Consider the following 16,343-nt stretch of genomic DNA (forward strand, 5'->3'; position numbering starts at 1 on the left):
CTTGTTTAAAACGGGCTATGTCTCAGTTTGCACAAAAAGAAGCAGCAGACTAGTTCTGCTTTAAAGTATCATCTGCTGCCTCTCTCACCTGTTTCATAGCAGTGCCCTATTTCTGTTTCCTTTAGGAGAATTATTTAATGCTTTTTTTAAAGTGGATGTGAAGTTTTTCTTCTCTGTGCTGGGATCTGATCACAGAATGCAGACGTAATAAGCAGTCTATTTGTATTCCTTGATCTCAGAATAGGTTTCTGCCTTGTCCTCAAGGCTTCCTTCAGTTTACATTTCTACAACATTCCTCACAAGCACACTACACTGTCTGCCTTCAGATTTTTTTCCAGGATTTTAACAAACTTTCAGGACACAGGTGTCATAGAAAGTAGGAGTTGCCCCAAGCTTTTGCTAGGGCTCCAAATGACAAACTAAGCATAAAGTTTACCTCATCATGTTGGTACTGCTTTTATGACTCTCTCTCTTTCCTACTCACTTCCTTCTCCTCCAGGTCTTGGCAGTTTGGGGCGAAAGTGAGATAGATGTCTTCAAGGTACAAGGAGGTATCAGACTCTTCTCAGAATTGAAGCTTCACCCCAAAAGGAGTGTGCAGAACAATTTGCTTAAAAAAACCTAGTATGTTGGTTGTTCAATGTGAAAAAACCACTTTTTTCAACAAGAAGCTAAACAGATCTGGCTAAAATGATGTCTTGTTCTGTGCTTTGTTTCTTCCAGCCCTGACACCAATGGAAACTATTATACAGGAAACTATTGAGTACACCCGGCAGCGGAAGGTGTTTGGCCAGCCTGTCCTGCACAACCAAACCGTGCACTTCCGCCTGGCAGAGCTGGCAACCGAAGTGGAGCTCCTGCGCTCGCTGCTGCACCGCGCCGTGGGTGAGCTCCCACATCTGCATCCCAGATGGGCTTCTCTTCGTGCAAAGAACCTCCTCAGGCTAAAGGAACATGTGGAGGTGATTTCCAGAGCGACTGCTTTTTTATCTCTCTCCTTTTTTTTATTTAGCTCTCTACGTAGAAGGCAACGATGTGACAAAATTTGCTTCCATGGCTAAGCTAAAGGCAGGACGTCTGACCCGTGAAGTGACTGATAGCTGTCTCCAGTTTTGGGGAGGAATGGGATTCACCAGTGAAGTTCTTGTGACTAGGTTTTACAGGTAAGGGAGTGATGAAAATACAAAGTGGCTTTAACTGAAATTTAGCCTCTTAAATGCCCTGTTAAACAATCACCTACTTAAAAAGAACACCAGCTTCTCACCAGTGTGAATGGTCTTGTTCCACTTCATAGCATGTCACTGCAGTGGGTTGTGGATGCAAGGACACCCAGTGCAATTAACTTTGGACGCCAAGTGTCAAAGGTTGCTATTCTTTTGCCAAGTCTTCACTTTGCATTATAGGTATAAAGTTTGAGCTACCCAAGGGTTAGCTTAAATGTCAAATGAAAGCAGAAAACTCAGTATTTTCCCTTATGGTCCTCTGGTATCTACCACAGAGTAGAAAAAAATAAGGGGGGGAGAACTGAGTTGCCAACCAGTGGCTTTTTTTTCTCTTTGCTTTTTATTTGCTTGTAATCCTGATTACAAGAACAGAACTAATACCAGAAGCTTTCTTCTAAGGTGAATGAAAATCAGCTTTCTCTTTTCCCCCAGATATGTGTGAAACTGGAGTTCCCCACTTCTGCAGTTGTCTGTTCTTGTAGCAGTCTCCACCCTCTTAGTCACATTAGATACCATGTGAGAAACATGAGAGATCTAATTGCTTCTAGAAAGTCATTAGATAATTAAAATGGTACAGAGGCCTTTTTGCAAATCAACTGAAGTCCCTTCAAATTTTCATCTCTTATCTATTTAGAGCAAAATTATCCTTAAGGAAACAGTTTTCTTGGTAGCTGGCCTCAGTGCCTTACATTCTGTAGAAGTACCAAAATTGATCTGGAATTCTCTTGCAGTAACAGCTTTCTGTTAAGCCCTTACATAGACAATACCTAATCCAAAGTTAGCCAAATCAGTGGTTCAGTTACTTGGAAATTTTACTAAAGGTGTCTGTGTAAAGTGAGAGCAGAACACTTGAGAAAATCTGCAAAAAGTTTGTTTCTCCTCAGGTAGGTTGAGATAGCTTTTCTATTTTTAAAATAATTTTATGAACAGGAATGCCATTGCAGTAAGTCAAGAGATCCTCAATATTTTTGACAAGTGGACTTCTGAAGCTTTCTTACAAAGATACAGACTACTTTATGATGGTAATTTTAAACCAGCTGTCAATCTAATGGTTTTCCTTAGTTATTTTTTTCACAGCCTTATTTTAACAACTAATGGTCACTGGCGATGGAAATGTTAAGAGCTCCTGCAATAGGCACTCTGAATAAAATTAATCCCTGTCTTGCTGCACTTACTGTAAATGTTGTAGTCTGTACAGATTAATGTGTACGTAGTTTTAAGATTTTCTAGCCCAATATAGTAGTGCTAACTGTGAGCTTTTCTGTGTGGATTCCAGAGTGGTTTCCAAGTACACCAGCACAGTCACATTTTTCCTTAGAAGAAATCCAGAGTATTTCCTGTTGGTGTACACAGTCAGCTGGCTAAAAAAAAAAAAAAAAAAAAAAAGTCTCTTTCTATCTCTAAAGCAAACACTGTTATAAATAAGGCTAAAGACAGTGTGATATTTATATACTGAAATTTTCTATGAATCATTAAAATTCCACCATTGAGTAATCAAAGGTCCAGGAAGGGACAAGGAGAGTTTTACCTAAATAAACAATTACAGGTTCAAGTCAGAATCTTGTTAAACTGTAATAATAAGCAAAGCAGCAACTTCCCTAAAGCTGCTCTTTTTAGTACAGCAGTCTGAGTAACTGTTCACGTCACTGTGATGTTTGTCCAGTAGCAGCAGTATAATTGTACAGCAGGACATCTAGTCCTAATGGACAAACATTTTTGTAGCATAATCTTTATGAAGTTTCCAAATAAATATTGGTTAGTCTCAGACACATCGGGCTGTTAGTCACTCCTCAAAGAACACACAGCACAATGCATGGTTAGTGCATGAAGTCTCTGAATTTCACTTATTAATGTCAGTTAGAGATCATGAACAGAAATGGCACAAAACTGTTTGCCAAATTACTTTATTCATATCTGTCCTTTAATCATAGACATTTCAAACTTTGTAGAACAACTGGCATTTCTTAAGCACCTGTTCTCTAGAAGACATAAAGAGAACTGCTTCTCCATGTAGGTGTCTATACTGGCTTGATTTTATATATGTAAATGTCTCACTTGTACAGATTCTAATAGGAATAGGTTAAAAAAAAAAAAAGCAAAAGCCTTAGAGCCCAAATATCTAAAGGTTTCACAGAAAAATACAAGCCAATATAGACCCCATAAAGACTTTCCAAGCTGTACCCTAACAGAAGGATTCTGAAGAAGGAAAGCACTAGCCTGGAGTCATGCTTGTTTATTTTTCTCTCCTCTGTCTGAAAGGACTTAAAGGCATCATGACTTGGCAAAAATCAATTATTCAACAAACCCGTCATCTATATGGAAAACCCAGGTTATGAGAGATCACAGGAAAGAAACCTTTTAGTATCAAGTTTATTGCAATTTTTCAGATTTCATGAGTTTTAAAAAATTTCAGGTAGTGATCCATATATTTTAATAGTAACTATGTGCACTTCAGTTGTTATGGAAAGAACTTATGTGGTCTTATTAAAAGAGTTTGGTTTGTTGGGTTTTTTAAAATTAAGATTGTTACAAACTATTATACACAATGTCTAACTGCTTCCGGTTCTTACAAGTTTTACTCTTGTGGGCTGTGATGGGGAAAATGCTGTCATTTCTTTACTTGCTACATTGTGAAAGACTCAAGAAAGTAGTGAAAAAATATTGACTACTCATGTGAAACAGAAACACATTTCCATTTTTCTCAACTGTTGCATAGTTATTGCAATACGAAGGTCTTTTTGTAATTGAGGATAGTTTAAAAAAATTCTGTATAATTTAAAGAGGATTTTTAAAGTAAATAATATATTTCCATCTAGATTTTTTTTTTTTTTTGCTTCACATATTTAAAAAGTTAGTTCAAATACTTCATTCAGTTTCATTTTTTATTTCATTGTTTATAATCTTCCATTCTTTACAAAACATGTCTAAACTTGAGTGAGTCCGGACAATTGCGGAGGGGTTAATCAGATTTTTTTTCATTTTAGCAATTTATAGTTGTACCAAACAAAATGAAACCTATCCATTTCTGCTGACAAAAACAATTTGCTTTGAAGTCTGTAGCTAACTGCTGAGACAAGACTTAATACCAGTCCCTGTCATCTGTGAAATGAAATCTGCAGTTTCCACCTTTTTCTGCAGAGGCTTTGAGACAGATGCCTGTCTACCACTTTGTTTGACTTTTATGAGTACCTTGAGAAGGAATTTAGGAGATGAAGCACATGACATCTACCTTTAAGACAGCAAATCAAAGCAGATAACTGTACAGTGATGACTTTAAAGTAGAGCTATGCTCTACACCCCGCTTTATGCTCTGAGTAGGCCAAGGTGATGTCCATTCCCTCATCTTGACATTCAGAATGTGCCTGAGGGGGAAGGGACAGGGTCATGGGAGCTGGCAGGCATGGCTGCTGCACTGGGTGACACCAGCTCAAACTCTTCACTCTAGAACAAGGCCTCCTTCAGATTCTGCTTAATTTGGACAGTCTGTAGGTAATCGAGCTGAGTCTGAAGATGGAAGAAGTCACAAAATATTAGGCTTGAGGGTTCATCAGTACATTTTTTGGAGAAAATTCTTGCCAGGAATAAAACCTTAAAGCAGTTAAAACCTAAAAATGGTTAGTTATGAGAAAAAAAAGGTTAAAGGTTTTGTAATCACGTTTGTGCTGAAAATAAGCAGTGTATTAATGGCCTGGGAAGCAGCGCTACTCTGAGCCATGCAAACCTTGGCAAGGATTTACTAATTGGTAATCCTTGGTAAGGATTTCTAACCAGGGAAGTGGAGAGCAGCATCTCTGAAGGACCTCTGCCATAAAGCCAGGCTATTAGGGTTAACCAGGGCTTAAGCTACCAAAACTTGTTTGTTTTCCCATATCTGACCAGCACTGATCACTGCCAGAAAAGGGAAAGTAAATTTTTCTTTATTTTGGCAGGAGTTTGAAGTTTTGTGAAGATACCTGCATCATAGATAGTGCAGCAGGCTCCTCTCTTGATTGGGAACAGAAAGGACTTCAATCCAATTCCATATGTTGTTTGTTTTTTGTTTTTTTTCCAGAGGAAAATGTAGTGTAGAGCAGCTCTCAGAGCAGGCCCAGCTTCTAATAAATGGTACTGGAAGGCACAACTGCAAACACAATAGCATTTTGCCAGTTTGAGGCTACAGACAGATTTAGTGTGCCATGAGCTCCATATAGCACATTGCAAGATCTAAAACTTTGCTTGTGCTGTGAATAGGTACTTGTCTCTGCTTTATGGCTAGGGAAATAGCACACAAGGGAGAGCTCAGACTGGGATAAGGACCAGCCCCGATTTTCAGGAAAACTGGGACCAAAAGTTTTAGGGGCAGGGTAATAGGCATGGCTTAGGTTGTGCAAAACAAGGTCCAAATGTTACTCAGGCTGCAGAGGGGTCAACACCAGCCAACAGAGGGATGTTAAACTGCAGACTATTTTGGATTGCACTATTCAGAAATACATTTTCAGGCTATTAATTAGAAGGTTCCTAATAATTTGAACAACTTTGTTATCTCATAACCTTCAAATTAGGGTAGTCCAAGATTAAAAGGAGCATTCTTTTTCTCCTTGAAGCACTGTTTGACACATTTCTGAAGGCTATATGACATGACTTCTGTAAAGATGGGAAACACAATTTGACAGTGTGGAAGGCTTTTTTGTTTTTTCCTGTTGCTACCTAACTAGAAGTTATTGATAACCTGGATTGAGTTTGGTGGGTGGGAATGGCTCCACACCCTCCCTCTTAAGAGCAGTTTTTTACCTTGACATTGTTTGCTTTTATTCATTAAAACATGGATTAATTTTTACCACTTATGTCTCTTGATATGGTTGAGTAAAGTCTTAGAATCTACAGTGAGCATTTCAGACACATGGGATTTCTTGAATGAAGGAAACTCTTCGCAGGGAATATTTTAGAGGGATAGAACACAATAGCTGGATTTCTCTCTTTCCTCAGCTTACCTCCCACTCTCTAAAGAAAACAGCATTCAACAGCATTCAGTGAGTAGCTAGAGGTTTGTTTCCTCAAAATGACACCTTTACAAACTGGTTGGTGTAGTGCAGGCTGGTTCCTCATGGTTCTTTGGTCAGGGGGAAGCCACCACAGGTTGGTGCTCACCTCAGCAGGGCTGCAGGTAGTTCAGGATGTGCTGCTCTGTCATGTAGCAACAAAAAGGGGATGCAGAAATCAAAAGCAAAATGTTACTGTGCCAGATCAAAAGCTTTTACAGCAGTAGCCTAACAATGTCCCTTACAAAAGCAATTAAATTCCAATATTTTTACATATTGAAATATTTATGTGGTGTATTAATAATGCATTCTTGATATAATGTGAATTACTAAACCATAAGCATACATTAAATAACTGATATACAAGCAGACTTTCCTATGTTCTCCTCTTCCCCAGCTTCTTTATAGAGTTTCTGGCAGGATAGTTAATCCCAGGGTTTTGTTTTCTTATGATGAAAGCAAGTTTCTTTCCCAGAAGAGAACTGTTATTATTAAAATCATTTGCGTCTTTTGTCATCTTAATCCTCTTAAATTAGGGGAAAACTTTCTGTCCTGTCTCCCTGAAGGAGAGGTCAGCTGGTCACCTGGCTGTAGATTCTGTAAGAAATATTCCTTATCTCACCCATAGAGACAAAAATATAATTATCAGCAAATTTGTAACAATACACACAAGCACAAAGCATACGAAAGGTGTTGTTATTCTGAGATGTGTCTTTACACATGACATCCTGACTTGTCCATCACACACACACCACCAAAGCCAGATTTTACCACTGCCTGCTTACACCTTTATATAAACAAGCCCCATGTGTCCAGGATTCCTGCTGCAGAGAGAGGATTTCTACTGACATCACAGAGGAGTTCTGAGGATTAGTTACTTGCTGTTGTTACAGTGAAGGTGCCAGATGCTGAGCGTTGGCAGGGGCTTTCTGCAGCTTGACAAAGCAGATAGCACCACAGTGCTTAAGAACAAACAACCTATCATTGATCCAGGTCTGCTGCCTTCAGCAAGGCCCAGAGGAAGGTGGGGAAGTAGAGGTAGTTTAGAATTGTTCAGGTAGTTTTATTGGTGGTGTTTTTTTCTTCTCATCATTGGTAAAATATTTGAGAGTAAAACTGCTTGAGGCTGCAGTAGTCAGCACTGGCTAGCACTGGGAACTTAGACAATGCTGCTAGGATGACTTAGGGGTGGTAATGGCAGGTTTTAAATGAGTGTGATTAGAAATACCAAATCAAAGAGCAAATATTCTTGAAGCAGCCATTCATTTTTAAAGCACAGAAGCTCTATAGACTATAGAAAACTATACTAGAATACTTTACAACACTACTTGTAATATACTACTATGTAACACTAAGGTATTACATAATACTCATATGGTTTTTACCAGATCTTACATAGCCATTAAGAAAACCTGCACTGGTTAAAAACCATGAATGGAAATTGTACCCTTTCTGTGCAATTCTCCAATACATCGTGCTGGTCAACTCTTTTATCACAGTTAAGGAAATTTAAGTGCTGCATCACTTTTTGCTGCTGTTCCTGGGAAAGCTCCTTCCCCTCCTACAGTTCAACTCTAGGCTTAGGCACCTACAGGTTTGGGACAGGCCCAGCAGGGGTGTTGTAGGAAGCATCTCAGATCCCCTGCCCAGGAGCCAGTGGATGAGGTGTTCTGCAGGCATGTGGAATTTGCATGCAATGTGTAAGTAATTCTGAGCAAGCAGAGCACCATCAGAACAACATGCAAATGTTTAAATCTACCCTTTATATTTTTGCAGGGACTTGAGATTGATGTCAATAGGAGGTGGCACAGATGAAACCATGCTTTCCATCATATGCAAATACCTGGATACACTTCCAAGAAAGTGAGGCATCTCTGCTCTTCCTTGAAAATTAAGGAAGCAAGAGCATGACTTGTGCTGCACACTGAAGGTGACAAGCAGCCAGAATGCTTCAAATGGAAAACAGATCAGTAATTTTGCCATCAAAATGCACATCAGGGTCTTTCACCATTACCACTCTGTGTTTTCCGGTGTTAAATTTTTGTTGATAAGAAGCACTCTGAAAGCTTGCAGCCTCGTGCATTCCATTTTTGCAGTGGTTACTTAAGTTTTCCAATGACCCATGCTAAGAACACAGAAAAAAATGTGTTCATTAATCAAGCTTTATCAATGCTTTAGAGCATCTAAGCTGACAATTATGAAACAGAACTTCCATATGAATGGAAGCTATATAGCTTAATCTCATTTCAGCATTAACTTTGCTTTCAAGATGAACAATTATGGTACAAATTATTCCCTGCCCTAATCAAACCCCAGAACTGTGCCTTTCCTCTCAAGTACAGGTATACCTTCCCTATCTTTCACTTTTAGCAAGCAATCATCTAAATTAGCTCTGTCATCTTTGCCAAATCCGTATCAATTTGTATTCCACTCTGTCATGGACTTTTGGTGATGGGAGTAGTATTAAATTTTTATTTGCAGAATTCTACAAACAACTGTTTAAGTGTATCTGAAGCTTGTGGAGGCCTGAACCTCAGCAACAATGTATCATGTTTTGTGCATAATTATTAAGAAACGTATTAAAAATAAACACATTAATATGGAAACTGTGCCTAATTACTTCGTCTTCCTAGAACAGCCATTTAAGCTGGAAGAGGCAGCCTGTGTTAATGATTAAAAGAATAAAAATTGCTCCTTAAATACAGCACCATTTCAAAAAAACCACACTGGTATCCTACAGTATAAAAAAAATGGATAGAAACAACATTAGCTAGGATAATACTACAGGAAACTTTATTTGTAAGTTCATAATTGATTATTAATGGTAAGACATCATACAGTATTTCTAGAAAAGTTTTTTAAGAATTGTGGATACAATTTCAATATCTAGGAAACTTAATTTTTTTAAAAATTTTAAACTCAGCAATATAATAGCCTCAATGATTAGAAACTACTTGGTGGGCCAAAGCTAAGTCTTCAAAATAAAGTGTCCTAATGCAACTGCACCTCCAACAAATGTGTCATAATACACTTTAATATAAAATTCAAATTATCTGCCATTGTGTTTCAGACATCATGAACTGTAGATTTAGGGACTATCACTAACTGAAAAGTAAACATACTAATGGTAAAAGTTCGAGTGATTCAATGGAATCATTTCAGTTTGAAATACTTTAAATATAAAGAAAACATCTGTACTTTGTCCATATTGGTTGGTCCCAATGATGAAAGGCATTTGCTTAAAAGAGTAGATGTGTAAACATGATCTGTCACATTTAAGCTAAAAAATAAAAATCCAGTTTTAAGTAACTTCTTGCCAAAACACAAAGTTTAAGCTTCTTAAACATTATCACATCTAACCACAAAAGTAATTTTTGGGGGTATCACTATTACATTTTCTAGCTTCAGGCCAGCCTTTTAAAAATCCACAGGTAAGATTTATTTAGAAGGAGACACATATTCTTTGTGGTCTTGCAACCAAAATTACTTTATGCCTGAAACTGGAGCTCTAATTTAGAGCATGGCCCCGAATGAAAAGCAGAATGAAAGCCTTGAAATTCTGCAATTACTTCATTTTCAAATAACCATTGTTCTTTGAATTTTTTCAATCAATTCTAAAAACAATTTTCGCCTAAAAAATCCATCCCTCTACGCTAGCAGTTTCTGCATATTTACATATAATCCCCCCAAAACAGGGGATGATGGAAAAACTCTGATATATTGAGAAAACTATATATAACTTCGCATTAATTGTTAATGCAATTTACAACGATTTCACTGTGTTTTATCCACAAAATGTGCCACTTCAAATCAATGTCTTCATTAACTAAGACTATTGTTGAAATTATACAATGTAAACCAGAGGTAATATGCATCACCTCAGTTTAATAATCCAGTATATTACAAAAAAAACAAATAATGAAAAGAGCATCATGTAGCATAACAGCTTTGTCTGGCTTCCTCTGGAAAGTGTTCTCAGTCTGCCCATAGTTGCACCTAGAAGTCCACCCGTAGAGTCAAAATCATTCTCCTACATTAAAAAAAAAAACAAGCAAAGAAAAGAACAAAAAACATGTTATTCTGAGAAAAGAAATACCCTTATAGGTCACTAAATATAGTTTTCCCTGTTTTTTCAAAGTTTCCAAAACTAAAATAATTTTACAGGCAAAAATTAACCAGGAAAAACTTTTACCCACTTATCTAGTGCTATTTTTACCCCAAGCCAAAGCAAAGTGTAAGCAAAAAAGTCATTTCTGACCACCTTATTTTCTGCTTCTTTCTTCTATTCTTGAATACAATTAAATATATTTAATGATATTAGACATTTGCTAATTGAAAACCTATACTCAAATATGAAGCATAATGTACTTGCACATCTTATCTTTTTGAACAGAAATACTGACACTGCTGACAAATCAGTCACATGTTACAACAATAAGCTGTCAACATTTTAATGCCAATGTTCATTCTAAAAGACAGGATGCTTTACATTATTAACTTCTAATCCTGACCTGTATTTAAAGAAAGTTAGTTATTTGATACTTACAATTTCTGATAACATTTTATTCTGGTTTTTAACTTCTGTTCCAATTTCAATAGAAAGCTATAAATAAACCCCAAAAACAAAAAACAAAAAGTATTAAATATGAATAATCAGTTAATACATAGAGAACCCAATCGAAAATACATTACATGACTAGCATTTCCTCAGTGAAAGTAATACCTGATACTTTCAAAAAACATAATAACATGCACAGTATTTTATCAATAAACACTTAAGGAAATAAAGATTTTTCATCTGAGTCTAAAGAGTCACAGAAAGTACTCAGTGTTCCTCTTCCCCTTTTCCAGATAATGTCTTATTTGAATTATTGCATGGACTTTTAAAAACTCAAGACCTAGTAAGCCTGAAGTAGCAATTACCTATTTCCTGGAACAACTGTTAAAACTGCTGGCAGTTTTGGTTTGACTCAAAGTGTTGCCGGAGTTAACACCTGTAACCTGCAAATAGATCTCTACTGCCAAGCTGCTGCTGTGCTACAAGCGGGACTTCCTTCACTGAACTTGTGTAGCCCTCCTCTGCTTTGTGCCACAGAACACAAGGGCACTGCAGGACATGGAGGAAAGCTGCACAGGCCAGGGAGAGCCAGTCCTGAGACAGTGACCATGGGCAGCAACAGCCTGGGCAGAAGCCTGAGACATGTCCAAGCCAGAAAGTGAAGTCAGGTTAGGGCTGGAATTAGGGAGGTATGAGATCAGGCACAGCTGGAGCAGCAGCATCACAAAGGTGATGCCTCTGAGCCAGCCAGACGAGTCTTGGCTGAAAGCTGCTCTGGAGTTAAACAGGGGAGAACTGGCACTGAGCCTGATTCTTAGCAGCTATTCCTCTGGTATGAGCACACTGGCCTTGAACAACCTGCTCAACTCCCGGGATGGAGGGAGATGCACTCCAGGCCCCCATGCTTTGGATTAGCCAAAACCTGTTTGTTTTCACATGTCAAAACCTCAATCTCATTATCTTGTACTGATGCATTTCAATCAAGAGTGAAACTGATTTTACATGAGACTTCTTGGAAGATTATGTGAAGGCTGTTCCATATGCCAAGATTATCCCATTGCACTAAAAGATGCAACTCCAGAAAGAGTTCCTTGGGGCACCATGAACTGCTCTGTTGACATACATGGATTTTGAAATGTAACATACCACAGCAGAAGATAAGAAATGAAATTTGATAACAAAGGTCACAGCTTTCTTTTTTTACCCCTTTAACTTGCTCCATATCCTGATTCTAAACCTGTCTGATTTCTCTCCGAGACTAAACCAATTTTAAGCAACAGTATTAGCAGTAAGAATTCAAGTGGGTTCGGGACTAAAACATTCCCTGGAATGTGTTTTATAAAACTTCAAGCTTTTAAGAACAAGAAATCCGCACAACTTTAATCTCAGTTAGATTAAAGTTGTTCAGTTAGACTTGCTTGAAAGAAGTCCTCAATCTGAGTCAGAATCATCAGAACACCAAACTTTTCCTTCAGAGGAAGTCAGCATGCTATTTCTAAGAGCTGTTTCCACATTACATATTCTTTTGACTGCAACTCCTATTCCCCATTCCCCGGCACCACTTAGTGTTAAGAAACAGAAAACTGGGAGTGAAGTTGAGCCCAGGAAAAAGGGAAACGTAGCAAGGCATTTTACTTCTCATTACCCTACTGATTTGACTGTCAATAAAGTAATTTCCCCAAGTCGAGTCTGTTTTGCTCATGATGGTAACTGGTGAGTGATCTCTCCCTGCCCTTATCTTGATGCATGAACCTTTTATCATACTTTTTCCTCCCTTGTCCATCCACCTGAGTAGTGATAAAGCAGCTTTGGTGGTAGCCTGACATCCAACCAGGTTAACACATCAATTTTAAATTTCAGTTTTAAACTCAGTCTACCGCTTCCCTGACTCGTATAATAGAATTCAACGAACGTGGTGACAGCGCTGTAGTTAAATACGCACCGATTTAATGGCACTGACTTTTGTACGCAGACTTTCTGTCAACCTGTCATTCTCTTCTTCGTAAACACTGTAGCCACTGTTGGTATAGCCATAGCTCCCTGCAGCTGCTCCATCACCTGTAAACACAATAGTCAGGAGTCAGAGACAGACAACACCACTGGGGCAAGTGTTCTCTGCATGTTCCTGGAGCAGGGACTCAACCTTTTTCTAAATGCATAAGCGACCCTTCAATATGCAAATAAAAGAAGAGAAACTGAGGAATGGCTGTAATTTTCTTTGTCCTTGAGAGTGTTTTCAGATGAGTTCTATGGAAATCAATCCAGGCACTACATGGAGATGTGAATGAAACATTGAGGCCATTACATGTGGTAAATCAAACCGAAAATAGGAAAGTTGAGATCATTCTCTAACAAAGAAAAACATCACTCAAAATATCACCTTTAAAGGAGAAACTATACTACGGTAATGTGAATTTCTTTATAAACAAGACCTTACAGCAGAAGCCAAGCCTCTGAGCAGAGCACTGCTATTCTAGTCACCATTCTGCAATTTTATTCTTGCTCCTGCCTTTTTTTGGGTGATGGAGCTTCAGGACTGTCACCCAGACAACTGAGTCAGCACAGTATGAGCGGGAGAAGGGAATGAAAGCTGCTCAGCCTCACACATTCATTTCCTCCAACCTCTAATAAAGATCTCCTACAGACAGCAGTTGGACAGCAGCATTGGGCACAGGAGAATTAGGCATGTCCAGTCAAGACAAAAATCAGTCTACAATCTAAGAACTGAAAACAATGAGAGATAAAGACTTTAGATCTAAGTAATGAAGATTTTTTCATCTGTACTTGTAAACTGTTACTCTGTTAAGTTAAGCTAGAGAGATCTTCAACAAGACTGAATCACAGAATTTTGTGTGTTAGAAGGGACCCACAAGGATCACCCAAGTCCAACTCCTGGTGCTGCACAGGACCATCTTCACAAGTCACACCACGTGCCTGACAGTGTTGTCCAAATGCTTCTGGAACTCTGTCAGGTTTGGTGCTGTGACCACTTCCCTAGGGAGCCTGATCCAGTACCCAACCACTCTCTGGGTGAAGGACCTTTTTCTAATATCAAACCTAAACTCCCCTGATACAACTTCAGGCCACTCCCTTGGGTCCTTTCACTGGTCACCAAAAAGAAGAGATCAGCGCCTGCCCCTCCTCTTCCCCTTACAAGGAAGATGTAACTGCAATGAAATGCATGTTTTTATTTCACCACAGTGAGTCAAGAAGCCTTTTTACCCTGACCTAAATTAAAAGTACAAATGCCTAACACAGAAATGTAAGTAAAATGTTATGACTTATAGAGTCAGGGTTGTTCTCACTGTGTCTGATTTTACAAGTGAATCTAACTACAGTGCTTCCTACCAAGTGACATACGATCTTGATTATAAGTTAATATACCATACAGCTTCATGCCAAAACACCAAAACTGGGTCTCATAAATGGCCTGTGACAATGCAGACATGAACAAGTGCCCCAAAGCTTTTCAACAGGCACAGATGCTTCTTTCTATGTCACAGGAAGCACAAAGAAGAATCTTGGCTACAACTATCCATGGGAAGCACAGAAACTTCAGTGTGGCAGTTCTACTGGCTGTCCTGCTACACTGCTCATTGACATGTAACAGGGACATGATCCAATATAATTGCAGGCTAAGAGAGAGGTACCAGGTGACAAGCTGGTGACATCTGCAGAGGTGCTGGTACTCAGCTTCGATTTCCAGCCTATTAAATAAAAAACAGGTCTGAAGTGACAGCTAAAATGTCAAGGTAAAGCAGAAAATTTTACTACAGCTGATAACAGATATTTAAGTCTGCTTAACCTTCCAGAAGTTTTTAAAAAAGCAGTTTCAGGATGATCCCTAAGGCATTGTTTTCCAGAGACAGCCTGAAAACAGGCATGCTCCTTCTTCAGAACTCCTTGCGTAAGCATCTATCCCCTCTTCATAAACAACACACAGCTGGGTGGCCTCCATTCCAACCAAGAGGGAGCCATCAGTCTGATAAAGGAAAGGACTGAAGACCTAAGCACTATCAGATGTACACTTTTTAATAATAAACATCCTAATACCTCTCTTGATTCACTAAGAAGTGTTCCCAATACTTGTTTTATTTAATGAAAATACCAGAAGTGTAGGAGTAAATCTAGGGTAGTGTCAGACACACCTGGTTTAGCCATGAATACTTTCTAGGAGGAAGCCCCAGAACTCAGTCATGCATTTCAGAGGTGTAAACATCTCCTAAGCTTTACAGTGCCGTCACAGCACCCACATGGTTGTAGAACATGACGTGGGAGTTCAAAGTTTCCTTCTAGTCATCAACATGACTCCTGGCTGAAAAATGAGGCCTAAGCTGCTCAAAACACTCAGCAGGAACTCTGCAAGGATTTCTCAATTTGCACCAGATTATATCCGTAATAAATTTATAAAAGTTGGGATTCTTGCATTTTCACTCCTATAAACATGGTAGGAAAACATACAGAAGTACTTAAAAAAATCCCAAACAATTTCTAAATTTAGAAAGGACTTGGCAGAAGAGCAACAGATCTGCCTATCCATGGGAACACAGCTCAAACTAACATGGTGTTAGAACAAGCAAACAACAGCACAACTAAGTGGGGCAAGAGTATTTACAAGAGCATGCAGTGACAGGACGAGGGGAAAGAGTTAAAGAGTTCAAATTGAAAGACAGTAGGTTTAAATGCAATATTAGAAAAGAAGGCTTTACTGTGAGGGTGGTGAGGCACTGGAACAGGTTGTCCAAAGAAGATGTGGATGCCCCATCCTAGAAATGTTCAAGGCCAGACGGGCCTCTGAGCAACCTGGTCTAGAGGCACGGGGGGTGGACCTAGATGGTCTTTGAAGCCACTTCCAATCTAAATCCTATAACTCCATGATAATACACAAACCCTAGCGCTGCTCCGTAAATCCAGCTGGGCAAGAGGAAGAGGCAGGGGCGATGACCTTTCCCCACCAAAGCTTCCGAGCCCTGCCACCACCGCGCACCACGGGCGCACCTCCTGTCAGGCCTCCCGCGCCCCCAGCCCTGACAGGGGCCGGGCCCTGCCCGTGTCTCGGCCCGGCCAGGCCCGGCCCCGCCGCCGCGCTTACCCAGCCCCGCACGCCTCATGGCTCTGCCCTACGCTGCCGCGGGACGAGCGGGACGAGGAGGAGGAAAAAGAGGAGGATGAGGAGGAGGCGGGAGCGGGGCTCGGCCACGGACCCTTCACCCGGGAGCGCCACGACAGCGCTGCGCGCGCGGCCCGCTGGGAGCGCGCCTGGGGCGCGACGGGGCCGCGCGGGGGCTGCTGGGAGCTGTAGTCCCGGCCGAGGGCCGAAACACACTTCCAAAAAAATTAAAAATCACTGCTGACGGGAGCTTTTCACTTCTTTTTTTCCCCTTCACCGTTTATTTAGAAGAAACAGGCATGCCACTGCAGCATACAGAAACTTAGACTGAAGATTACATTATTATTGAATCATTTAAATATTTTCTTTGGAAGATAATTTCGCCTTCATTCTTTCACTTCTTGCAACGCTTTAGCACATATGGGTTTTGTACC

The 16,343-nt window shown here is 39.6% G+C and overlaps 2 protein-coding genes across 2 annotated transcripts in view; one reads left to right on the plus strand and one right to left on the minus strand.

Annotated features, from left to right (window-relative positions):
• The window catches only part of LOC134053088 (probable acyl-CoA dehydrogenase 6), a 76,800-nt gene extending 68,012 nt beyond the window's left edge, over window positions 1–8,788 (plus strand). The window contains exons 7-9 of the mRNA XM_062507921.1: window positions 724–885; window positions 1,013–1,163; window positions 8,018–8,788. Coding sequence (XP_062363905.1) covers window positions 724–885; window positions 1,013–1,163; window positions 8,018–8,108 — 404 coding nt within the window. The 3' untranslated portion in view covers window positions 8,109–8,788. The remainder of the gene's footprint in view (window positions 1–723; window positions 886–1,012; window positions 1,164–8,017) is intronic.
• Window positions 8,789–10,106: 1,318 nt separating this feature from the next.
• BET1 (Bet1 golgi vesicular membrane trafficking protein) lies at window positions 10,107–16,025 on the minus strand. Its single transcript, XM_062494982.1, has 4 exons — window positions 15,892–16,025; window positions 12,742–12,857; window positions 10,788–10,844; window positions 10,107–10,271 (listed from the first exon to the last, which is right to left on the minus strand). Exons 1-4 carry the CDS (start codon window positions 15,908–15,910, stop codon window positions 10,116–10,118), a joined length of 348 nt encoding a protein of 115 aa, XP_062350966.1. The 5' UTR covers window positions 15,911–16,025; the 3' UTR covers window positions 10,107–10,115.
• Window positions 16,026–16,343: the final 318 nt, after the last annotated feature.

The sequence above is a fragment of the Cinclus cinclus genome, chromosome 1 (genome assembly GCF_963662255.1).
Source record: "Cinclus cinclus chromosome 1, bCinCin1.1, whole genome shotgun sequence".
Lineage (NCBI taxonomy): Eukaryota > Metazoa > Chordata > Aves > Passeriformes > Cinclidae > Cinclus > Cinclus cinclus.